Here is a 26,966-nt window from a genome sequence, read left to right on the forward strand (position 1 = left end):
GGGAGGGAAATTATGGGGTGGGGGAAGCCATTGTAATCCATTACCTGTACTTTGAAAATTTATATTTACTAAATAAAAAATTTAAAAAATAAAGGATTTAATAACCAAAAAAAAAGAAATGGTCAAAGGATATGGAGGTTTTTCAAAGGAAGAAATATAAATGGCCAACAGACACATGAAAAAATGCTCATGATTACTAGCCACCAGGGAAATGCAAATGAAAACCACAATCAGGTATCACCTCACTCTAGTTAGAATGACTATTACCCAAAAAATCAAATATTATCAAATGTTGGCAACGTTGTAGAGAGAAAAGTATCCTAATACACTATTTTTTTTTAATGAACTTTATTGGATTTTTTTTTTTTTTGACAGGCAGAGTGGATAGTGAGAGAGAGAAACAGAGAGAAAGGTCTTCCTTTGCCGTTGGTTCACCCTCCAATGGCCGCCGCGGCCAGCGCGCTGAGGCCAGCGCACCGCGCTGGTCCAAAGGCAGGAGCCAGGAGCCAGGTGCTTTTCCTGGTCTCCCATGGGGTGCAGGGCCCAAGCACTTGGGCCATCCTCCACTGCACTCCCTGGCCACAGCAGAGAGCTGGCCTGGAAGAGGGGCAACCGGGACAGAATCCGGCGCCCCGACCGGGACTAGAACCCAGTGTGCCAGTGCTGCAAGGTGGAGGATTAGCCTATTGAGCCACGGCACCAGCTCCTAATACACTATTGATGGAATGCAAATTGGTATAGCCATTATGGAAAAACAATATGGCGGTTCCTTAGAAAACTAAAAATAGATCTACCATATGACCCAGCTATCACACCCCTAGGAATATATCCAAAGGAAACAAATTCAGCATATAAAGACATAACCACATTCCCATGCTTATTGCAGCTCAGTTCCCGACAGCAAAAATATGGAATCAACCTATATGTCCATCAACTGATGATTGGGTAAATGAAATGCCTGGAGGCCCTGTAGCTTTGGAGTAGCCCAAAAAGGGAAGAAGAGAAAGCGTTTCAGGGAATAGAGGAGACCCTGTGGTTTCCTGGCTGGAAGATGAGTCATTTCATCAATGGCCTTGTTGGAAGTCCTGCATTTCTCTACTGGGGCTGCAGCAAGCAAGCGAGGACCAGCTTGGGAAACAAGGCCTTGTGGATGGAAAAGCACTGGTCTCTCTTGAGTCATCCTGACCATACGAAACACATGTGCAGGGTTCATGTAACTTCTTCATTCTCAACTTGATACATTTATCTTTCAAACTCTTATTCACTGTGAACTGGCCATCACCACAAACCCAGTCCAAAAGCTGATCTATAATTGAGTGGTTCCATTAGAATGACAGTTTCCTGTCAGTCACACTTCTTTGTGGACACATTTTAAACTCTACTATAATGTCTTAATTGATCATCTCCAGCCCATAAAGAGATAAAAATGTTATCATGCATGCTAAATACTTAGGTTACCTCAGATTTTAAGTACACACACATTTAAAAATAATTGAAAAATAAATATAATCTGCTAGATTTTTAAAAAAGATTTATTTATTTAAAAAGCAGACTTGAATGAGAAAGAGAGATCTTCCATCCAGTGGTTCACTCCCCAGATGGCCACAACTGGCACTCATTGCAAGTAGAGGTTTAACACATTATACCACAATGGCAGCCCCTAGACAAATTTTTCTTTCAAATTTACAACATGCACAAATATTTCATACATTCTAACCAAACAACAATATCAGTTGGACTAGTTAGGTTAAGAGAAATATAACCCCCCACTGTTTTTCTCTCCTGTAGAAGTCCAGAGGCAGGTGTGCTGCCTTCATGCCATCATCCAACAAAGCTTCTTCCTACTCACCATGCAGCTATCCCTACAGTATGGCACCTATCTTTGCATTTCAAGATGGCAGCTGGAATGCCAGCCATCACCTCCACCTTCTAGGCAACAGGATGGAGGAAGGGACAAAGAAGAGCAGAGGGCAAAAAACAGCTGTCTTTTAAGAAACAGTTACCAGAAGCTGCCATGTGATGCTTCTGATTAAGTGCTATTGGCCGGGACTTGGTCCTATGACCATATCTCACTACAAGTTGAGGTTTGGGCAAGCAGGCTGTATTCTGCAGGGCCTTGTGCACAGTTACAAGCCAGCGTTTCTATGACTAGAGAGAACTAGGAAGAGTGGCTAGTAGGGAAAGTGAGCCAATTTGACAAGGCTGACCTTAAAGTCTGACCTCTTGGTGGCACAAGAAACGTGCTTAATCCTGAAAAATTGCTGCTAGAGTCTGGGAAGAGAAAAGGCTCCATTGCAAATGCTGCAGACAAGAAATGTTCACAAGACCCCCACCAAGGCCAATTCATGGAAGAGATTAGAGCTAGAATGAACTGGAACCTAAGAACAGAGAGGGGGCTTCGTCAGCAACAAGCCCCCAACACTCAGAATCAAATGGAAGGAGCTTGGCTTTGGTATAGGCAGCAGTATCCTCAAATACAGAGACGAGAATTTGGAAAAGAAAAGCAAAAACACCCATTACACTTCTGCCAGCCTTGTAGACTTTGTTTTCCTAGGAAAGAAATTTTTCATTTTTATTTTAAGGACATTTACTATAAACATACTAGATATGGTATTTGGTGCTTGTCCTGGGAAGATTATTGTATGAGCATCTCCTGTGCTGTAACATGCTTTGTAGAAGTCACCCCAAGAACTGGTTATTGTGATTCGAAGTGTAGTGAAAAGACTCTGCATAGCTTGAGTTCACATACTGGTGCGAGGTGACCGCATGTAAGCTACTCAATATCACTTTGCCTCATTTTCTTCATCTAATACAATAATGAGGACAGTAACACCTACCTCATAAAGCTGGTTTGAGGATTACATGAGATAGCTCACGTAAAATAAGCGGAAAATAGCTCAGCTGATATAGGTTCTCATTTTAGATAACATTTTATTTTATATATACTATATAAACTTTATGTGTATATATGATGTTTATGTATGGATATAAAATTTTGACAGCTACAGGCTGGCGCCACGGTTCAATAGGCTAACCCTCTGCCTGCGGCACCAGCACACCGGGTTCTAGTCCCAGTCGGGGCACCGGATTCTGTCCTGGTTGCCCCTCTTCCAGGCCAGCTCTCTGCTGTGGTCCGGGAGTGCAGTGGAGGATGGCCCAAGTCCTTGGGCCCTGCACCCGCATGGGAGACCAGGAGAAGCACCTGGCTCCTGGCTTCGGATCAGCGCACTGGCCGTGGCGGCCATTGGAGGGTGAACCAACGGCAAAAGTAAGACCTTTCTCTCTGTCTCTCTCTCTCTCTCTCACTGTCCACTCATAAAACTTCAGTTAGTGAATCTTTCATCTGAACATTTGCCTAGTTATTGGGAAGGCTACTGTGAGGTTTGAAATAGTTTCATCCCCTCATCTCTTTTACATGACTATTTAGGAGTACTGCCTCTTAAAATGATATGATTCATATATACGTATATATATATATATTAGAACATTTTATTTAATCTGGATTACTCATTATTTTATCTATATGTAATTCTAAGTTTATCTCAAATATTTAATTAAAAACTATGCTCAGTGAAAAGTAAGAAGAGCCTTTAATCATCAAGTGCTCATGTACAAAAGCTTTAGAGAAAGTTCCAGAGGAGGGAGGCATTTGGCCCGGCAGTTAGGACACCAGCTAGCACACCGTGTCCCACATTGGAAGGCCTGGGTTTGACTGCTGGTTCTGGCTCCTGATTCCAGCTTTCCTGCTAATGGGGACCCTGGGACGCAGAGCTAATGATTCAAATAGTTGGCTCACTGCCACCCACGTGGGAGACCTGGACTGAGCTCCTGGCTTCCCCACCTCCTGGCTCTGACCCAGTCCAGCCTTGTCCATTGTGAGCATTTGGGCAGTGAACCAGTAGATGAGAGTTCGCTCTCGCTCTCTCTTTCTACCCATCAAATAAATGAATGCATTTTTAAGAAGCAAAGAAAGAATCGAAGATTCTACTATTAAAATAAGAAAAATAACTTACATGAAGACGGGCTAAAGTTAAAAGATGGGGACCTTCAGGGCACTCCACCCTCTGACTCCAGCCATCTCTCAGCCTGCGACTCATACCTTCCTACTCACACCTCCTCATACGTGCTAAGTTACACCCAAGGTTTCCTCAGCTTGCCCTGTATTGCTGTTTGTCCCTCAGTTGACTTGTTTTCTCTCTCACAACACGTTCTCTATTCCATCTCAACATACCCAAATCCTATCTGCTATGCCATGTTTGATTCCACCTTTCCAAAGCAGCCCCTCCAGAATGTGGGTTAATGGCATGGTCTAGCAAGACATAGTCATAAAGAATCTCTCACTTCATCCTCAGAACAATTCTATGAGGTAGGCAAGGGAGGCAGGGTCAGCCTAAGCTTGAAACCACAACCTCTCTTCCCTCCACACCATACCACATGCTAGTGAGCAAAAGTCACAAAGAATTACAAGTAGTAATTACAAGTAGTAGTCTTCTCATTGGGATTGGGGGATTGCCTGATGCTTGATGGTATAAAAACAGCAGAATCCAACATCAAAAAAGAAAAGTGGCAAAAAGTAAAGAAATAGACAATACAACATAATTTTTCAAAATGATTGTGTAAAAAGAGGGAAGGAAAGGCAACAAAGATGCTCATTTGCCAAGCTCTAAATTTTCCCCACGCCAGGCAGATGGGATAAGGCATGGTATGGGCCACGGGCCACAGCAGGGAGAGGATGGGCCTGGAAAGGTAGGACAATGACCTTCACAAACAGCAGGGAGAGGTGTAGGATGCCTGCCCTGGAATGCATGCTGCACATTACGAACATTTGTTCTAATTTCTGAAGAACACCAGATCATCAGACTGGTTGTTCACATGCTGCACCTGGTATTACTGCTGATTTCCTCTGCAAGTTGGGAAAATCATCGTGTGCTTCAGTTTAATCAATGTTTCGGTGTTCTCGCCCTTCTGGGACGACTATGGTTGTCTACCCCACAGCAGGTGCCATACCCCACTTTTTCAAACTTCCCCACAGGACCCCAGCTTGTGAAGACCATTGCACCTCAGGGAGACAGAATCTCTCCTCAGTTCCAAGGGACTGAATCTGTGTTGATATAAGCCAAGCACAACCATGCCACAACCCCTGTCGTGACCAGTTTAAGGATGGACACATCTTGCGACTGTAGCCAATGAGAGGTGAAGGGAAAGAGCACTTCTGGGGAAATTTTCCTTTCAGCTTGAGACAGAAGGAAGACATGCTTTCTCTTCTGACATTTGGATGTCATACTTGGACCCATAACCGTCTTGCAGCCATTAGATGACTGAAAACAAAGGCCAAGATGATGTGGTTGCAGAGAGAAAAGGTGAAAAAGATCAAGTCCTTGATGACATCATTGGAGCCAATAATTTTTTTTTTGACAGATAGACAGTGAGAGAGAAAGACAGAGAGAAAGGTCCTCCCTCCATTGGTTCACCCCCTAAATGGCCACCACGGCTGGAACCATGCCGATCTGAAGCCAGGAACCAGGTGCTTCCTCTTGGTCTCCCACGTGAGTGCAGGTGCCCAAGCACTTGGGCCATCCTCCACTGCCTTCCTGGGCCACAGCAGAGAGCTGGACTGGAAGAGGAGCAAACGGGACTAGAACCTGGTGCCCATATGGGATGCCAGCGCCACAGGCAGAGGATTAACCAACTGAGCCACGGCGCCGGCCCGGAGCCAATAAATTAACCAACAAAGCAACTACCCCCTACCACTGGACTTCCTGGTTAATGAGATTAAACAAACATTCAAAATAGATCTTTGTGTTGTGTTACATCTTCCATTACTTGTATCTAAAATACTTTGAATGATAGAAGAGTTAATCATGCAGAGCCAAGAAGGTGCACATAATGTGAAAGATTTTCAGAATTCAAGGCTCAGACAATACAAAAGACCATATGATTACTTTTTATTTTTAAGTAGAGAGGTTAGACTCTGATAAGAATACATACAAATAAAGTGAACAAGTTTAAAGGTCTAAAGTATAACAGGAGGACTAAGGTTAATAAAATTGTATGGGATTAGGGATTCTTGTTATATAGAATTCAGGTGTCCTTGTCACAAGGAAGTAATGATATGAGAGGATAGAAAAGTGATCTGCTTCCCCACTGGAGCAGATACTATACAGATACTATCTGTGTATCTCTCACCATCATGTTGCAAGCCTCAAACATATGCAATAAGATCTTTTTAAAAATACATGAGAGAAATGAGGTCAGGAAAAAAATAAAGCATATCTGATGGGTCAAAGTGGATAATTTCAGCAGTTGGTAGCTCCCAAGATAACGGATATAATCTAGCAGCTCATCTAACCAGATGATGGACTCAGCCAAGCCAACTTGTAAAACACATTCAATCACATTTTGTATCTTAATCTCTGGTTTATAGACTATCAACTCCTGCCTGCCATAACCTCAGAGAATTTGAAATGTAAACCTGCAAAAGAATAGGACTATAAAGCAAATTAAGAAATAAAGCCAAACACAGTATACACTTACTTTGGTAACCAAATGTATTGATCATTAGGTAATCATTGGAAAAATGCATCCATCTATATGCAATGTGTTTAAGACCTTTAAGAAAATCCAATATACTAGCCTTGTGCTTTTGAATGAATGAATAAAGTATATCATTACATTTGCCATCAATATTTATAAACAAAAGTTTAATCTGTGAAATTTATTAAGTTTTATTTATATTTTCTTGGCAATTTATATAAACATCAAAGTACAATATAATATAAATAAATATAGTGGCTTCCTACTGATGTCTGTAGGCTACACATTACTTCCTACTGATGTCTGTAGGCTACAGGTAAAGGAACTCTCAAGGGTCCTTCCTACATGAAAACAACAACAGAAAAAAAACTTTTCAAGTAGGAATATCTGGTCATGGAGTCTGAAAACTGCCCTTCCACTCTTTTAACCCGCAGTGACACAACTGTGGCAAAACATACATAAATGCACACAGATGCACATCCGCCAAAGCCAATTTTAAAAATATATAATATATTGGGCGGGTGCTGAGATATAGCACGTTAAGCTACCGCCTACAGTGCCGGCATCCCATATGGGCACCAGTTTGAGTCCCAGCTGCTCCACTTCCAATTCAGCTCTCTGCTATGGCCTGGGAAAGCAGTAGAGGTTGGCCCAAGTGCTTGGGCCCTGCACCCACATGGGAGACCGGGAAGAAGCTCCTCGCTCCTGGCTTCGGATTGGCGCAACACTGGCTGTTGCAGCCATTTGGGGAGTGAACCAGTGGATGGAAGATCTCTCTCTCTCTCTCTCTCTCTCTCTCTCTCTCGGACATGGAACTAAGAACAGCTTTTGGCTTTTCATTGGTGAGAAAGAATGAGCTGCTTTCTCAGAGTGTGCTGCAGCCAGACGTGGTACTTCTCCTTAGCAGGAGCGCGACTGTTCCAATCATACACTTTGCTGTTGAGTTCAACGTGGAGATCCAGGAGTGGGCGATTTCTGGAGGCAACAAGAAAGGGAAGCTTTAATGCCATGCAAATACCAACGAGAAGACAGATTGTCATTAGGGTGAAATGAGTCAACAGACGTGCGTGAAGTTTTTTGAAACTGTTCCTTTTTAAATGCTCTAGAAGCCACTCTGTGAATGATCTCAACAACTGACATCACTCTGGCTCAAGGACCACAGACTGTGTCCCCAAAGGGCAGCTGAGTTTCGCTCTGTGGACACAGCAGCCAGGTGATACCCAGCCTGGGTCACTTACACAAATGCATGATGGATGTAAAAGGCAATAATTCCCCTGGCCCACGGAGGATCTGCCTTGGAGGACTGGGCTGATCCTTTTACAGGCTCCCCATTCCTGCCATGCCACACCTGGGGGAACTGGGGAGAGAAGGCCACAAGGTCATTCATGGGGTCCTCACAGCCACAGCCAGAATGCACTTGATAAGTAGCTTGGAGACGCTTTACATTGTAGTTAGGAACCAATGAAACAAGCCAATTAACCTGAGAGTTGAGGTACATGTGGCTTCAGTCAGCTTAAATGGAAACCAGGTCATTGACATATTCTTTCTAGTAACATTAAAAATGTGTACAATAGTCCCCCTTCATCCCCTAGGGAACACAAGCCAAGAGCACCAGTGGATGTCTGAAACCACAGAGGGTAGCAAACCCTGCACTGTGTATACCACGTTTTTGTCTTACACATACATTTATACCAATGATAAAGTTTAACTTATAAATAAGGCAAAATAAGAGATTAGCAACAACTAATAATAAAATAAAAGAATTATAACAGTATGCTATAATCAGTCATTTAAAGCCTATAGTTGCTAAGTTGATCTTCAATATATGAAGGTAATTGAAAATGAAACGTGATGAAAGGCAGGATGAGAGAGGGAGTGGTGAGGGGAGGGCCACGGGAGGGAGGGAGGTCGGGGGGGAAGCCACAACAATACAAAAGATGCATTTTATATTCTACTTAAAACTATTGGTTGAACTCTGTAATTAATACACAATTACTCTTAGGTGTTTAATTAATGCTATAACTAGTACTCAAATAGTATTTTATACTTTGTGTTTCTGTGTGGGAGCAAAATGTGGAAATCTTTACTTAACATACGCTAAATTGATCTTCTGTATATAAAGATAATTGAAAATTAATCACGATGTGAAGGGGAAGGGGAGAGGGAGTGGGAGAGGGGAGCATTGTGGGTGGGAGGGAAGATACGGGGGGGAGGAGGCTATTGTGGTCCATAAGCTGTACTTTGGAAATTTATGCTCATTAAATAAAAAATAAATAAAATAAAATAATTTTAAAAAAATAAAGCCTATAGTTGCTTCTTTGTGGGATTTTCCATTCAATACTCTCAGGCCTCATGAGGTTGACCATAGTTAACCGAAACCACAGAGAGTGAGACCTCACAGAAAGAGGGCGGGAGAACTATTGTGTTTAACAAGACTTGGGGGCGGGCGCTGTGGCGTAGTGGGTGAAACCGCCGCCTGCGTTGCCAACGTCCCACATGGGCTCCGGTTCACGTCTCGGCTGCTCCCCTTCTGACCCAGCTCTCTGCTACGGCAAAACACTATCCGACAATTGAAGACTGGTCAAGCAAATTAAGCTATAGTCGTGTCACGGGTTACTCTGGAGACATTCAAAGGATGCTTTTGAAATCTGACCTGTGATGTGTGTGATGTAACCAATAAGCAAACTCAAAGCAGGTGGTGAAGTAACACGATTCCACTTGGGCTTTAAAATCATAATTATATCTGTGCAGGTATCCACAAAAAGATCTAGAAGGCTTAGTTAAGAGAGGTTAGTTCGACTAGGTAGGATTATAACTGCTTGTCACATTCTGCTTTCAGTATCTATGTTTTAGGAATGTTTTCTACCAGGAATATGAATTGCTTTTATCATAATAAAAAAAATTTAAAAATGTCTTGATCTGGGCACAGGCATTTGTCCCAGCTGTTAAAATACGGGTTGGGATACCCATATTCCATATCAGAGCGCCTTAGTTCGAGTCCCGGCTCTGCTCCTAACTCCAGCTTCCTGCGCGTGTGCACTCTGGGAGGCAGTCATGTTGACTCAAGTAATTGGGTCCCTGCCTCCCACATGGGGGGCCTGGGTTGAATTCCCAGCTCCCAGCTTCAGCCCAGGCCAGCCCAATCCCAGCTGTTGCAGGCATTTGGGGAGTGAAACTTGCAGATAGGAGTGCTCTTAATATCTGTCTCTCTCTTTGCCTCCCAAATTTTTTTTAACTTTTTAATTTTGAAGAAAAATACCCAAACTACGAACTTACATGACGTATTCATAAGTTAAGCCACGTCCACACCATATTCCTAAGGCAATCCCACTGGGGAAGGAAAAATCCCTCTTTCTCGTTGAAGAGAAGGGCATCAGCACGGCATAGCGGTGTGAGCAAGACATAAGCACACGGTGCAGGACCAGCCACCTCCACGGGGCTCACCTTTCTCGGCCCAGTTTCTGGGAGAGGAACTGCAGGTACATGGACCGTGAGCCAGGGGACCGAGCCAGCAGGGACACGTCCGCAGTACACAGGCTCCAGAAGAAGTCAGCTTCCCGGTGAACCATGGAGGGTCTCGGCTGCGGGGCCTTGGCTTCCACTGTGTTCACTGCCGGCCCGTCCACCTCCAGAAGGCTGCTGTCTTCCCGCCGGCCCTCTGACACCACATAGTTCTGAATGAAAAAGAGCTTTGGCTTCCCTATGAGAGAAGGGCATGAGTCCCCCGTGAACATCCTCCTGATGCCATGCAAAGGGAACCCCGAGTGATTCTCGTCCACTCCGAACTCGCTCTGGGAGCATCCTCGGCTCACCAGGACACACACAAAGCTGTCATAGTCTCGGTGCTGGGGCATGCAGGCCACTTGGCCAAGAGTCCGGATTACGTCATCCACACGGCGAGCCGAGCAGGGCTGGACTTCATAGCCCAGGGAAGCGAAGGTGTTTTGAAGAGCCTCTGGAGAAAACAAACACAGAAAACAACACTAGAGTGAGGCAAGAGAAAAAGACCTGCAGGGGACTCCTAGGCTCGGACCCATCTCCGTTAGTTAAGCTGTTTTTGATTTTGTGTGATGTACAGGGGGCCTGAGAAATGGGTAGGAGGGACACAATCAACCTGAAATGTGAAAAATGTTGGGGCCAGTGCTGTGGCACAGCGGGTAAAGCCACTGCCTGCAGTGCCAGCATCCCATATGGGCGCTGGTTTGTGTCATGGTTGCCCCTCTTCTAAATCCAGCTCTCTGCTATGGCCTGGGAAAGCAGTGGAAGATGGCCCAAGTCCTTGGGCCCCTGCACCCATGTGGGAAGACCAGGAAGAAGCTCCAGGCTCCAGATCAGCTCAGCTCTAGCTGTTGTAGCCATTTGGTGAGTGAGCCAATGGATGGAAGACCTCTCTCTCTCTCTCTCTCTCTCTCTCTCTCTCTCTCTCTCTCCCCCTCTCTGTAATTCTGACTTTCAAATAAATAAATAATATCAAGGAAGGAAGGAAGGGAGGGAGGGAGGGAGGAAGGGAGGGAGGGAGGGAAAGAGAGAGAGGCAGGGAGGGAGGAGGAAGAAAGATGTTGACTTTCACGTCCCCAGTTCTCCGACCGTGATCGGTTCCCTGCTGCACCTGCATCCCCAGACACCATCACCATTCCTGGCCTTCGGCAAAGATTGCGCACATTTAAGTCCATCAAGCCAAGGCAGAACAAAACCTTTTTCTCTCCAGTCAGAACAAACCGGGATTTTTTCCCAAAGGTGCTTTCTCAAATTAATGCAACACCCAAGGATGCAGAGATGGGTGTGTCTGCGGACTGCAGTTCCAAGCCTAGGTCCCAATGGCTGTAGTGGTGGAGACGCACGCGTTCCCTGACCTCCATCTGCTGTGGGATGAGACGGGGACTCCTGGATCTAAGTGGTGACCATTTCCAGAGTCCCAAGTTCTCTCATGACCTGTTTCCCGGTGTGACCTATGCAGTGTGACCTAAGCAGTGTGGCCTTGGCCAAGATCCCCTATTCTTCCCCCAGAGGCCCTTCTCCTAGTTTCCATGAATCCTGGGTTGACTTTGCCTTGAGAGGCAGGATGCTACCATTTGGATATCACCAGATGTGGCCTCTCAACCTCAGACCTCCAGAACCATGAGCCAAAAGGAAACTCTTTTCATTCAAGCCTCCCCAGTCTGCAGTACTGTGCTATTGGCCACAGAAAAAGGACTAAGTGTAAGGCAGCAGAAAGAGCAGACTTTGAGTCACACACCTGCCTTCCAGTGCCGACCTGAACACATTGTGGGCTGCACGACCTTCCCAAAGGGGATCGCCCAGATTTAGATAAAAGTGATGACAACCATGCCACGAGATGCCCTGAGGATTCAACAGCACAAATAAAGCCACTCCATGTGGCAGTGGTTGGTAGGGAACTCACTGGGGAAGTCTTGTGACCACTCCTGGCATAAGGAAAATGAGAATCAGCACGATCTAAGTCTACAGGTAGGCTCTGTCCTGTGCCCCTTGGCCTGGCCCATAGTTAAGGGTGAAGAAAATGGAATTATGACACCGAGTAATAATGAAGAGACACAAAAAAGGTGCTAGCATCTGTACACCTATAACCAACAAGCATCATAAGGAAATGGGGGACTGGGTTGACAGGTTGCTGACAGCCTATTAAGTGACACCCTCGCCCTCCTGAACTCTCCCTGGGGTAGAAAAGGCCTGGCTGCACTGTCTCCCAGCCATCTCCTCTGAGGGCTCCACTGGCCAGTCCCATGCTCAGGTGGTTACAGGACAATGAGAGAATCAGAACTGGGACACCATTCCCGTCACTACTGCTTTGCTGTGCAGGGCTCAACACGTCTAAGGACCATGTAATATTCTCTCCTCTAGGGGGCAGAAGCAAACAGGGAAACACCAGGCTCAAAGCTCTTTGGCTTCCTGGTTATCTGGGTCTGGTTCACTTTCCTCCAAACTCTCTCTTTCCTCCCTGACCGAAGCCCTTGAAGGGAAGAGTCACCAGGGTCTCCCTTTCTGTGACGGTGTGCAGGGACGGACGGGACAAGCACGTTCCAGGCCCTTCTGGCTCCTTGCTTTATTTGGGCTCCCTGTGGGTCCTGGCTGGAGAGGCCCTGGCCGCAGGCAGTGAGCACAGGGCGAAAGAGGAACCAGTCTCAGAATTACAAGATCTGAATTGAAGTCCTGGCTGCTGGGGTTAAGCCCCTTCTCCTAGGTCTGAACTTGCCTGAGCTTTGAAGGAGAGTGACCCTGAGGAGGCAGGCTAAGGAGGGATGGGACTCTGAAGTCCCAGGAAGAAAAATCCGTACCTGATCAAACAGGAGCGGGGGAGAAGGGAGACTAAGGCTGAATGTGAAGCCAAAAACCATGACCGAAAATGGCCGTGACCACACACAGGGGAAGAAACACGTGGGTGCTGAGTAGGGAAAATAAAACTTGAACAGACTGCAGCAAGTCCCACTTCTCCTTCTACACACCCTGGAAACCCCTTCCCCAACACAGCCCCGATTCTGTAAGTTTCAACTACTCTTTGGAAAATAACTGGGTGAAATGGTAGGGGAGAGGGGACATCCAGCCTTGTAGTTAGCACAGGGCTTATTAGCGAAAGGGCAGGGTCAGTGCTACTCAAAGGTTTGGGTGCTATGGAGGTAAAACTGCCAAAGCCAAATACAGTCATGAGCTGGCATGGACTCATTCATTAATTTAGAATTTATTTTGGTCTAATGAAGGCACATGTATGCTGACGCTTTCTATCAAAGTTAAATAAGGGTACAGGAGAAATGAGAAAGGGGGGCTGCTGCTCCAGTTCATGTGTAGTCATCTGCTGAGTATCCTCCGTGAACCCAGCTGGAGTCACTACCAAGCACAGGAGCAGAACACAAGGTGGGCAGGATATTCTCCGTGGTCCCAAGGTCAAAAGGTATATGGGAAATGTAAGGGTGACAAGGCCAAAAGGAGTTTCTTTACAGGAAAATTCTCAGACCTTTCAGTAGATTAGTAAGCATAGCAGGGACCGGCATTTTGCAGTAGCCAGTTAAGCCACTGCCCATAGCGCTGGCATCCCCTACAGGTACCCATTGGTTGTTCCGCTCCCAATCTAACTCCCTGTTAATGTGCCTGGCAAAGCAGCAGAGAATGGCCCAAGTGCTTGGATCCCTGTACCCACATGGGAGATCTGGAAGAATTCCCTGGCTCCTGGCTTCGGCCTGGCCCAGCCCTGGTCCTTGTGGCCATTTGAGGAATGAATCAGCAGGTGGAAGATATCTCTCTGTCTGTCTCTCCCCCTCTCTTTATTGCTCTTTCAAATAAATAAATAAATAAATAAATCTGAAAAACCATAGAAGATGAAGTTGAGGGGCTCCCGCTGTGGCCTAGCAGGTAAAGCCTCTGCCTGCAGTGCCAGCATCCCATATGGGCACTGGTTTGAGTCCTGGCTGTTCCACTTGTGGCCCATCTCTCTGCTATGGTTTGGGAAAGCAGTAGAAGATGGCCCAAGTGCATGAGCCCCCACACCCACATGGGAGACCCAGAAGAAGCCCCTGGCTCCTGGCTTTGGGTCTGCTCAGCTCCAGCCATTGTGGCCATTTAGGAAGTGAACCATTGAATGGAAGACCTCTCTCTCTCTCTCTCTCTCTCTCTAACTCTGCCTTTCAAATAATAAATAAATAAATGTTTAAATATATATATATATATGGTGAAATTTACTTAATCAGCTAATGGAAATTTGCAATGTCTACTAGAAAAATCTAAGTCTTAGCCTGTGTACAAAGTACAGGAAATTTTTCAAGCTTTCCAGAAATAGCCAATGAGGAAAAAAACACTTCCTCATACAATCTGCAAACATCATCTTTTACTTGGAAGCTTCCAAAACCACCACAGCTTCAGGCCAAGCTCCAAAGTCCATCTGCCAGGCACGTAAGACATTGGTTTCCACATTCCTAACAAGACTACAAGGTCTGGCACGCACACATGGGCCAGCACAGGCCTAGTCTGCTGGGTGACTGGCAAACACGGCACACAAAGGACTGGTTTTTAACTTCTGCCAAACTGAGACCATTAACCCCAAATCCCCGAGTGCTTATGTCTGCCTCAAGAAGGGGTTCCTAAGCTCTCTAAGGATTCTTTTTGAGAAGGACCCACCAAAGAATAACCATACCTACCCTCCTAACATGGCCCTGACACCAGGCTCTGCCTCACTGCTTTGATATGTGCTTCACTCAGAGCCAACCTTACTTTGCACAAGGCAGATGCTCAATAAACACTTACTGGACAAAGGAAGGGATAAACCTATAAACATTAGGGAATTTGCAGACTCTTTGAATAAAGGTTTGATTTTAGGCACCAGAGTTGTGGTATAGCAGGTTAGACCACTGCCTGCAACACTAGCATTCCATGTGGGTGCCAGTTGGAGTCCCAGCTGCCCCACTTCTTAGCCAGCTCCCCGCTGATGCACCTGAGAAAGAAGTGGAAGATGCCCCAACTGATTTGGTTTCTGCTACCCATGTGGGAGACCCAGATGGGGTTCTAGACTCCTGGCTTCTGCTTGCCCTGGCCCTGGCTATTGTAGCCATTTGGGGAGTGAACCTGCAGATGGAAGATCTCTCTCTCTCTCCTTCTCTCTCTCTTTAAGTTGGTCTTTCAAATAAAAATAAATCTTTTTTAAAATATAGAGGTATGATTTTTTTCTTTGAGGAGAGAAGGAGAAGATAGGTACAAGAGAGTGTGTGAAATTTAAAGATCAAAAGGAATGGTTTAAGAAATGTATGGCTACAAGGAGAGCAGATTCATTCACTCTTTTACCCATGAATATGTACTGAATGCCTCTGTGCCAGCTCCTGGAGACACAATGTGTAAGGCACGGATAAAATGCACCCGCCTTGTGGAATTTACATTAAAGCAAAGTAGCTAAAAGCATAGGTTTGGAGACGAGCTTTGGACTCCCAGCTCTCTCAGTATTAGAGACGCTGGGGAGGCAGCTCACTGCTCTGCTTGCCCATGCTGGAAATGGACACAAGCACCTATCTTGTAGTATTGTCTATGAGGACTAAAAGAGAATTCATGTGAGGCAGTTAGGAAAGTACCTAGCACATGGGAGATTTTTAAAAATATATTTTATTATTCAAAAAGCACACACACACACATAGAGAGAGAGAGAGATTTTCCATCTGCTGGTTCACTCCCCAAATGGCAGCAATGGTCAGGGCTGGGCCAGGCAGAAGCCAGCAGCCTGGATCTCCATCTGTCTCCCATGTGGGTGGCAGGGGCTCAAGCACTTGGGCCATCTTCTGCTGCTTTCCCAGGCGCATTCGCAGGGAGCTGGGCCGGAAGTAGCTCGAACCAGCGATCACAGGGGATGCTAGCATCTCAGGTGGCTGTGCCACAACGCCAGCCCCATGGCTAGATTTTTAATAATTCATATTCTCTGATCATTACCACCTCCAAGTTAGTCTTCTCACACCCCTGCTAGTTTCTTTCATTTCCTTATTTTAACTGGCAATTATCTTGTCTGCCTCTTCATTATCTGACTCCTGCACTCCTCCCGAATATTCAACATTAACCAGATGGCAAAGTTACACAGATAGAGGAAACACCACATAATCACTCAGGTGAGGCCCTCGACTGCTGATAAGATGAAAAAGAAGGAATAAAGTGTGGCGTGGAACAACAAGCACTTTCCACCGAAAACAGGATTCCAAGCCAGAGTCCTCCATGGACAAATCCCTGGGAGAGGAAACTCAAGAGCTAGAGGCCTGGGGGGGGGGGGGGGGGGGGGACACGTGTGGGAAGAGGAGCCTCTATCTTTCCACTTCATAATCATTAACACTCCCCTGCTGGGCGGCTGCACTGGGGAGTTCTGGCCTGAGAATTGCGACACAATGGGAGTGAAAATGCACTGTCTCCTTTCTCACCTGTTGATTAGCCACCTGAGCCTGGGAGATCTTACAAGACGTCTCAAGCCCAGCTATTTGTTTTGCTCCCTGAGACAGAAAGGGGTGGAGTCTAGAGAACCCTGATTCCCAGGGGAGACGCAGTGCTGAGCACCCAGCAGCCCCTTCAGGGCCCACTCTTGCCCAGCACTCCATCTTCATGTTGAACATCCTCCATGTTGAATGTGGAAGGGCTCTGTTAACCAGGAAGGACCTGCTGCCTAGAGCCGCCCTTCTCGTTGTCAGGGCCCACGTGGACACACATCAGTGGCCATGGGAGCCGCACATCTGCAGCCAACACCTGCTCACACCCTGGGCCAAAGACAGACACAGGGCCCAAACTCCACCTCCAATTCTACTCCCCTCTTCCATCTTCCTCTCCTTATCAGTTCTCTTTTCCCTGCATCCCAGGTGTTTTACTTGGAGTCTCCTCTGCCAGACTGATGACTGGCAGCTATTGTCCCCAGAATGTTGCCCTTCTTACTTATCTCTCAAGTCATCATCTCCATTCCAGTGTGCCACAGACTGTGGGGACATGGCACTCACCTCCATCCTCAGATTCCTGGTCCCTCACTTGTCTGGGGGCAGATTCCATGCAGCAAGACAAAGCCACACTGAGTTCTTGCTGAGGGTTTGCAACCAAAACCAAACAAGCAAGAGCAGGCGGTAGAACTATTGGTCGAACTAGCCACCATCTGGAACACCTGCATCCCTCATGGGACTGTCTGGGTTCAAGTCCCAGCTCAGCTCCTGATTCTAGCTTCCTACTGATATGGACCCTAGGCCGCAGCAGTGGTACTTCAGTAGTTGGGTTCCTGCCACCTATATGGAGACCTGGATTAAATTCCTAGTTCCTGGCTTCAGCTTCCCTAGTCATTGCCAAATACTTATGGAGTAAACTAGTGGATGGGAACATCCATTAGTTTAGATTTTCAAAATCTAAACTAGATTTTGAAAATAGATTAGATTTTCAAAAATAAAATTAAATGAGCAAGATCAGGAAATAATGTTAGTTGGCATTTAGTACATGACTATGATGTGCCAAACATGGTTCTAAGCCCTTTATAAATATGGACTCACTCTGCCCAGGCTTGCTAAAGTAGGGCCTATTATCAACCCACTTTATCAAAGAGAAACTGAGCCTCAAAGAGGCTTGGGAAGTCACCCAAAGTCACAAGATAGGACACGGAAGAGCTGTGAGCCAAACCCGTGCTGTCATGTCCCAACTCTGCCCCTGCTCTTACAATGAGAGAAACACACATTTAGCCCCTGCCCACAAGGGGCTCACAATCCAGCAAGGAAAGCAAGCATAGACCCTGGATTTCAGCCACAAATGATGGAGTTTTGTGACTCACAGCAGGTGACAGCTTTATCTTTTGATTCTCCTGATACAATAGATATAAATACGACAGCACCATGTCCACTGGTGAATGAAACAAAACTGACTACCATCAGAAGTGGAGGACAAATACACGATCTCTTTTAAGAGAGGAAGTGACTCATTGAGAAAACACTTCCCCATTTTCATTGTGCACTAATGGTTAAAAGAAAGGACACGTTGCTAAAGCTGAGGAGACAGCATTTCTCACTATCCAAAAATAGGGTGTGAGAGCAGGGTCATAGCTGAAATCCTGGGAAATTCAGCCTCATATTTGCTAATTTGACCTTCTCTTTGGCACTCTTTTTATAAAACTCCTAACAGCAATATTTTAAGTGAGCCTGAAAGATATTTCTGACTCACTCTAAGAGACCGTTGAAAAATTAGAAAAATGTGGAAATACAATGATCAATCCTTTTAATGAAGGGCTAAATAATTAAACGTTATTCCGCACACCTAAGCTCTTATTCTCACTGATGATTTAGTTTAAGTCAGGCATCCAAATACAACCAAACGAAAGAATCAACTCAGATCCAGACAACAGAGACAGACTGATAGAAAGACTCAAGCCAACAAACAAAGTAAAGGACAGCAAAACCAAGTGACACGTGGAGCAGACGATACCCAAGCACACATCTGTCTAAGTGAACATGCATGTTTAACATACCCCAGGAAAACCTTCATAGTCCACAGGCGAAACCAAGGGGCGCCTGAGAATTCCTGAAGTCAGTGTGCCTCCCACACTGTGAATGTCCCCTGGGTCCCAGGACTCTACCCTGACACAGCATCCAGGGTGGAAGACAAGACCACAGTGCACAAACTCTCACCCAGCACACAGCATGGGCCAGAGACCGTGCCACGTGTTCCCCAACTCTGCTTCTTTCTCCTGACATTCAGCTAGACCAACTTATCCGTGTCCACCGAAGTTCCTTGGGGACACGCGACTGAGTTCCAACCACATGTTGGAATCCATCCATCATGGGGCCCTTACCCACTCTCTTCCATCATCCGTCAGCCAGATGCAGAGGGCCCTGCAGAAGGTGACAGAGCCACGGAATGGCCACATGGAAGAAAGGGCCCCACATGCAGTCCATCTTGGGCTGTGACATCATGAGTGAGGGAACAGACGTCACAGCCTGGTGTGGTGTGTTACGGCAGCCAGCGTGGAGCACCCTGATCGCATGCGGCTTGCTGGGCTGTGCCTTCCTGCGGGGCAGCCTCCACACGTACCTACGTTATTGCCAGTGCAATCAATGATCAGGCAGATCCCCAGGGGCTTGCTCTGCATCCTGTATCTCTCTTCTGGTGGGTGCTGGAAAGGAAGGCAGGGACTGTTAAACCTTTAGGTACTGCTCTGTTCCTGTACCTTCCCGCCCATAGAACAGCTCTTCTACTGGATTTCCTCAAAGATGCCTTTGGCAGGTGAGTCACTGAGAACATACAGCACGAAGTCAGCACGACTGACATTTCGCTTTAATACCAAGCGTGTCCTCTAGTGAGGTCATGTGTTGACGATAAACAAACTGTTCCAGTTTCTTGAACACTGCAGTCTCTCAGTGCATACCCTTGCTTTGTGGAATAAAATTAATTTGAAACAGAAAGCCGAGTCTTCTGTCTCCATGGTAACCTGAGGTAACGCAAGCGGTATCTTTCCAACTGAGTACAAAAGGAGGCTTTCTGTTGCCTCTTACAGAGAAGAGGCGTTGCGCTGAGGAGAGCCCAGAACACGTCAAGGTTCAGGGTCCTGTCACTCCCTGCTTATGGGCTGGGCACTCACACTCCCTGCTTATGGGCTGAGACAAGAAGTGCCGCTTCGGAATTTTCCTGTGTTCCGAAGTTCACTGATTGCAAAAAAAAAAATGCACTTTCACATCTCGAGGTTCCCTGCTCAGTGAGTTCTCCAGAGAACCATGCTCCTAGAGTGTCGGTATCACAAAGAATTCTCAAGGGACAGACAATTCTAAAGAAGTCAGCATTCGCCGCCCCCAACCACGCATACAACACAGGGCCAAGTCAGCTCATGGATCCCCTACCTGAGGCATGAAGGCTGCCGATTCCTGGATGGACGTCTTCACTGCTCCTGAGGGGGAGAGGACAGCCAGTTAGGAAGCTGCAGGAGGCCGAGGCCCACACCCAGGCTGGCCGAGGTTCTCTGGGTTGCAGGTTTTCATCCCTCTCTTTCCTGTAGCCATTTCTTCTTTCCCCAGCTACCCTCAGCCCCAAGGTTCCAACCAGAAACTGAAGAACCTGACTGATAAGGAAATAAAAATCCCCGCATGACCCAGGGGCTGCGTAGGAAAAAAAATGCAAGTGAAAGCAGTCTCTCCCTTTCCCTACCCCAGATGAGGACTAGGTAGGTGGCTGGTGAGTTTTTAATGGGCAGGGAGACCGCACTAACCTCACTACAGAGGCTGCAACCAAAGACAATGTCTCAGGGGAACAGCCTTGGAAAGTGCGAGAAGGGGCTGTGCACATGCATCTGCCACCTAGAACAGAAGGCCGCTGTGCCACAGCCCAGGGACACTGAAGGATCGTAAAAAGAGCGCCAGCGGCAAGTGAGAGAGCAGTGAGCCTGGCAAATGTAGATGAGCCCAAAGCAAATTTGGTGAGGTCGAGGTCATGACTGTATGAGCCCAGGGAGGCGGAGGAAGCACCAGTTTTGAAGTCATAAATGATTGGGCTCAAACTCCAGTGCTGTCTCTGGCGAGCTCGGGGATGGGAGAGGTTACTTCCCTGAGTCTCAGGGGATTATTAACCTCTAAACTGAAACAGCAGTATCTCCCTTCCAAGATTATTGCAAAAATGAGAAACCATGTCGAAAGACAGGCAAAGGAAGTGCCCATACTGGTAAGTTCAGGGAAAATGCCCACTTTCACATAGTAATGCTGGTGTAAGTTGAAGCAGTCTTTTTAAGGGATAATTGGCTATCTCCTTTCAATGACCATTCTGCTTCTAGAAGCTAATTCTAAGAAAAGAAAACATGAGTGCAAAAACGTAAGTCAAAATATCTACTGAATGACTGTTTATAATGGCCCCAAACTATAAATCACCTAAAAGTCCACCAACATGAAACCGAATACTGATTATAGCACATAAAATGGAATATTGCCCTAGGCCAGTGTTGTAGCATAACAGGTTGGGCAGCTGCCTGCAACACTAGCAGCCCATATCAGCACAGTTCTAGCCCCGGCTGCTCTGCTTCCAGTCCAGCTCCCTGCTAATGTGTCTGGGAAAGCGGCAGAGGAAGGCATAAGTTCTTGGGCCCCTGCCACAGATGTGGGAGACCCAGATGGAGTTCCAGGCTCCTGGCTTTTGCCTGGCACAGTCCTATCTACTGCGGCCATTTGGGGAATGAATCAGCATATTGGAGGATCTCTCTCTCTCTCTGTCTCTATATATAGCTTTGCCTTTCATATAGATAAATCATTTTTTATAAAATGGAATATTATATAGTGTTAAAAAGGATAAGAGAGAGCTTTATGTATTTGACATGAAAATAGATACAGGGTATATTAAGTGAAGGATGGATCATTAGGTAATACGTATAATATTAATTCCATGTACTTGGAAATATATATTTGGGGGCCAGTATTGTGGCATAGCAGGTAAAACTATGTGATGCCAGCATCCCATATGGGCATTGGTCCGTGTCCCAGCTGCTCCGCTTCTGATCCAGCTCCCTGCTAATGGCCTGGGAAAATCAGCTGAAGGTGGCACAAGCACTTGGGCCCCTGGCAACCACATAGGAGATCTGGGTGAAGCTCTTGGCTCCTGGCCCAACCCCCAGCCATTGTGGGCATCTGAGGAGTGAACCAGCAGATAGAAGACCTCTGTCTCTCCTTCTCTCTGTGTAACTCTTTCAACTAAACAAATCTTTGAAAAAAAAAAAAACAACATGTATTTGTGTGCATATACTCATACATATATATGCTTAGACATTAAGTCTACAGGTACTATCCCTGACATTTAGAATTAAGAGGACATTTCACTTTATCTTTCATATTTTAATAATCCCATGTATTAGTAGAATAAACAAAACACAAAATATGTGACTTATCTTTGTCAATTTAAAGTATTTAACAAGAGCTCAATAAATTGCAGTTACCACCAGCATGATCCTTCCATTGAAAGATATTTGCAAATCCAAATTCATAGGAATACTTGGTTTGATTACTTTAAACTTCTGTTGAGATTATGGCCAAGTTATCAAAGGCTCTTTTATTAGTAAATACACCAAGTCCAGGCAAATGCAGGTAAGTAGCTTTCTTTCCTTTTTTTTTTTTTTTAAGATTTATTTATTTATTTGAAAGGTGGAGTTACAGAGGGGGAGAGGCAGAGGCAGAGAGAAAGGTCTTCCAGCCTCTGGTTCACTCCCCAAATGGCTGCAATGGTCAGGGCCAGGCAGGAGCCAGGAGCCAGGAGTTTCCAAGCACTTGAGTCATCTTCCTCAGCTTTCCCAGGCACATTAGCAGGAAGCTGGATCGGAAGTATAGCAGCCAGGACTTAACCAGCACCTTAACCCACTATGCCACAGCTCTGGCCTCGTAAGTAGCTTTCTGGCACTCTGAAGCACACCTTCTGCCCCATCAGTGTGAGACAGAGACTCGGCCCAAACTCTGAGGATTCAAGACATGCCAAAGAAATAGTGTTTACAGCATGGTGCCATGGAACCACACACTGACATTTTAACAGAGAAGACAGAGATCATACAGGTGGAAATGACCAGGTTTTTCTGTTGTACTTTTTCTTTCTCTTTAGGAGGATGTCATCTATAAAGTATCCAGACTGCTTACAGGAGAACCTGTTGCCCTTCCTTCTTCCTGATGCTCAGTGTTTGGTTTAACACAGTTTATTATCATGACTAGGTTAATATTTAACATAATCTGGTTATAGCTTCACTCCAGGAATAAATGTCACATCTCTTAGGAATATAGTCAAGATGATGAAGCTGGCAGAATAAGGCAGAGAGTTCCAATGTAAAGTTCCAATTTAAATAAGCTCATCCCATAGATATCTAGGAATGTCAGTGTGAAGAATTCAACTGTTTGTTTTGAGGGCTTGAATACAATATGTAGATAATGGCCAACTATAAAAAGGCAACGTTTTGTATTTGAATTATCAAGCATTTAGAAGAAGTGAATACAAATGAAAGTCAGTCTTACTTGGAATGCCAAGTCGTTCCACAAGTCTTTGGTCTTTATTTCTCCCATTCTGGAACTTTAAATAGAAAGAATGAGGAACATTGCTTGTTAATTTTTTCAGAGGCACACTATATTACACCTCTTTAAATATCTCAATAGGATTCTTGCTCAAGAAAAACATAAAAATATCACCTCCACAGTTAAATTATCTAACAAAGAATAGCAAGTACTGCTAACACCCCAAGTCCATCTCACATTGCCAACAAACAAGTAACTCTTCTTCTAAAAAGCAAAAGTTCAGTGAAAATACAGACATGTTAAGCAACTGGAATGTTTCAAAACAACTCAATGAAACCCAGTGTTATAGTATAGTAGCTATAATAGCTCCAAAGTGGAAGAAGCATTTAGGGCATGAGACTGAATCAATGTATTCCTTTAACATAGGGATAACATACGAATGGTCAAGAGTAGGGGTTGTAGGCCAGACTGGCTCTGACTCCTGATTCTGCCACTTACTAAGTATATAACCTTGAGCAGGTTATTTCTGGTTCTGAGTCTGTGCCTTTATCTATGAAATCAAGACAACAGGTACTGGCCTTATGGCGTCACAGGTAGAGTCCTATCTGCAATGCCACTATCCCATATGGGTACTGGTTCAAGTCCTGGCTATTCCACTTCTGATCCAGCTCCCTGCTAATGGCCTGGAAAAAGCAGAAGAAGATGGCCCAGGTACCTGGGCCCCTGCCACATGTGGGAGATCTGGAAGAAGCTCCTGGCTCCTTCCTAGCTTTGGCCTGGGCCATTGTGACCATCAGTATCTATCTTATAGACATTTTGTGAGGATTAAATGTGCACAAAGCACTCACCACAATGCCAAGCACACAGAAGCACTTAAATAAGTGTCCAGCTAACTTTCTCTATAATTGCCTAGCCACACATAAGCCACATGTGGGCCTGATTGTTGATAATCAAGAATTACTGATAAACGACTTCCAAGGGCTAGAGGGGAATCCATCAGAGATGGAAAGACTGAATGGACCCTTTCTCTTCTCCACTGATAGGCACACATACCACGCACAGTTAACTCTCTGATACACTCAGCTTTCACATGGCAGCTCTCCTCTGTTGCTATCCTAACCAAAGAGAGATGTGCACTACCTAGTAACCTGTGTCTGGAGCTAAGTCCGTGTGTCTAAAGAAAAACATAAAAGTTGACTTTTAATTTTACTAATAATCAGAGACTTAGCCAGAGACTCATCATATTAGAAACTGGTCTCCCACGTGGATATGCATTCACTTCTACACACTATCCAAAAGAAAGAACTTCAAATCAAAGCTACATTTTAAAGGTATTATGTTTCAGCATCATACAACTATTTTACGCTATAATATCTTGGTATCCTGTGTCATGTGTTGCCACTGTAATTTCTGAAGGGCATTTACAGTGCTGTATGAATTAACATCTAGGTACTCATCTCCTAAATCCTGCGAGAAAGTCACCAAATTCATATGCCATGGTGCCTGCTTGTTAAATGAAGCGATGATCGGGGTCACATATTAAATAGAGCAAATTTAAGGAGAAACTGGTACATGAAGCATCTGAATTCCCAGAAATGATGAGTATGCTCAACTTATTTTCAAAACAGAAACACAAAAGTAAGAATGTGGCAGTTTTTAAACTAAGAATGACAGCATAATCTCTATCAGATAGACAGTAGCAAAGGAAACTCAGAAAACCCGAATCTGAATCCAGATTTGTCTCACAATTTGGTATCATGGGGACTCAAAAAGACAAAATAAAGCATGTTTTATTTTTAAAAAATAAACAGTCGATCTAAGGCATCACTGACTCGTACACAGGTTATTGGCTGTGTCGTGGTAGAGCATGGATGGGCTGGCACCTACTCTGCCTGTGGTGGAAGTGGACAGTCACAAGGTTCTGTTGGGGCAGCACTGGACAATATAATCCCTCCCATCATCTTGTCTTTGAAATTCTACTGCTCAGTGGTATCCTTTATAGCTCATATTCTCCAGGAAGCTACTGATAGGACAGGAGTAGTTAATGTTTTCATCATATCATTTTATCAAAGAGTTTATAATATAACCATGAAATTGCCCTCTGGCCTAAGTCCTCACTGTAAATTCCAAACACCTTTCTGCAGGGATAAGGATACATTGACACAAAGACATAACTTCTGAAGATAGAAGATGGACAGAAGAAAAGTTCTGATGACATCTGGTTAGTACCTAATAGTAACACAACAATCATAAGTGACTGTGATGCTTATGTCTATAAATCAAAAAAAAAACTTTCATTGCTCAATGCAAAATCACTTTTGCTGAAATAATTGAAAAAATTAACTTAAAATAGTAAAAAGCAAATGCATGAGGATATAGGTACAAGGATATTTATTTTGCACCATTCTTTATAGTAACAAAACACTGGAAACAACTGAGATGTGCATCAACAAGAAAGGGTTAGACACATGTGTACTCTTTCTAAGAAATGGACCCACATGCAGTCATTCAAAATAATGATCAGAAACAGTTGCATATGAATCATATGGCGTGCTACCATCTGCACAAAAGAAAACATCACAAACAAAAGACTTGAGCTCAGACCATGTCTGGCAGGTTCCAGAAGAAACTGGGCAACAACGCTGATTCTGGGGAAACGAACTGGGAATTAACACAACAGGAGTAGGGAGGAAACATACTTTCACTAAGAGCTCTTTTGGTACTTTTTGAATCTTTGTCCGTAGGCATGTCCTATATCTATTTTTATTTAACAAGTTAAATACTCAAAGGAAAAAATGAACAGTGAAAACAAAGGTCGAACCACACGGAAAGACACACATGCAAACATACATGGAAAAGAGACCAGAAGAAAATACAACAAAACATTCATAGTGGTTGTCTTTGCGTATGTCTTTTGGACACAGTTGACTTATTTTCCTTCTTTGTATTTCTCTATACTTTCCACATATCTCAAGGAATATGTACAAGCTTTGTAAAGAGAAGTCACATATATTTTTAAAACAAACATACATTTCTACCACAGTTGGTTCAGATAGCTAAAACAACATTCATGCTGTGAGAATACATAGATTTTTAAGAAAGCTTGAAACTGGTTGGTGCTGGAATCCCATAAGTTTCCTCCAGACTCACCAGTAAGTTATATGAAAAATCTTTGAGATTCAAGTTTGGAAGAGATGCTTGGAAACCATTCGTATAATTTCTTTCCACTCCTTGAGCTATAAAAGCAGAAGAGAAGTCTTGAGTTAAGATTTATAGATTATTCTCAAGTGAATCTACAACAATAGCTCAATCTGACATCAATCACCATTTTTGAAAATACCCAAAACCTTCTGCCACCTTACTGAATTAAAAATACCAGTCATCACGCATGAACTAAAAATGCCACTCCTGTTCTTGACCTTTTTATCAGTCATCTAGAGTGTGTGTGTGGGTGGGGGAATGTGCTGTAGACCACTGGGTCTCAGCCATGATGCTACGGTAGCGGGGAGATGCTAACAGAGCCCAAGCTGAGGCTGAGGCTAAAAGACAATGGGGCTGGGTTATATTAGCAGGAAGGCCAACGTGAGTCTGGTCTTCTTTATCAAGGGAAAAATCAGCACTGCCCTATTCCATAAGGAAGTTTTACAAAAGTTGGGGCATATGCAGGGCTGCTGTGGAATCCCAGTGACTCTACCCAGAGTTGGATGGTGATCATCAGGACAAATACTGGAGCAAGGGAGTAGGGTTCAGCAAGTATCTAAAAGCCCTGACTGTCCACAGTTCTGCCTGCCTGTGCAGAAAACAGAATGCTAAGAACTGACTGGAGGCAATTCGCAGAGGGCTGAGACTCTGTGGTCATGGTGAGAGGCAGCAGTGTCAGCCAACCTGGGACACAAAGGATCGAGAGGGATGTGATCTCTCAGCCACAGGCTAGAGGGGGCAGTGGGCTATTCATGTTCCATCCCATACACCCACACAGCCATC

At 45.0% G+C, this 26,966-nt stretch overlaps 1 protein-coding gene across 6 annotated transcripts in view; it reads right to left on the reverse strand.

Annotated features, from left to right (window-relative positions):
* Positions 1-1,514: 1,514 nt before the first annotated feature.
* The window catches only part of CFLAR (CASP8 and FADD like apoptosis regulator), a 54,340-nt gene continuing 28,888 nt past the window's right edge, over positions 1,515-26,966 (reverse strand). For all 6 annotated transcript variants that reach the window (XM_008258954.4, XM_017343028.3, XM_017343027.3 and 3 more), the window contains 6 exons: positions 26,133-26,218; positions 22,986-23,040; positions 19,857-19,903; positions 19,054-19,135; positions 9,979-10,489; positions 1,515-7,509 (listed from right to left, as the gene is read on the reverse strand). In XM_008258954.4, coding sequence (XP_008257176.1) covers positions 7,371-7,509; positions 9,979-10,489; positions 19,054-19,135; positions 19,857-19,903; positions 22,986-23,040; positions 26,133-26,218 — 920 coding nt within the window. In that variant the 3' untranslated portion in view covers positions 1,515-7,370. The remainder of the gene's footprint in view (positions 7,510-9,978; positions 10,490-19,053; positions 19,136-19,856; positions 19,904-22,985; positions 23,041-26,132; positions 26,219-26,966) is intronic.

Source organism: Oryctolagus cuniculus, chromosome 3 (genome assembly GCF_964237555.1).
Source record: "Oryctolagus cuniculus chromosome 3, mOryCun1.1, whole genome shotgun sequence".
Taxonomy (NCBI): domain Eukaryota; kingdom Metazoa; phylum Chordata; class Mammalia; order Lagomorpha; family Leporidae; genus Oryctolagus; species Oryctolagus cuniculus.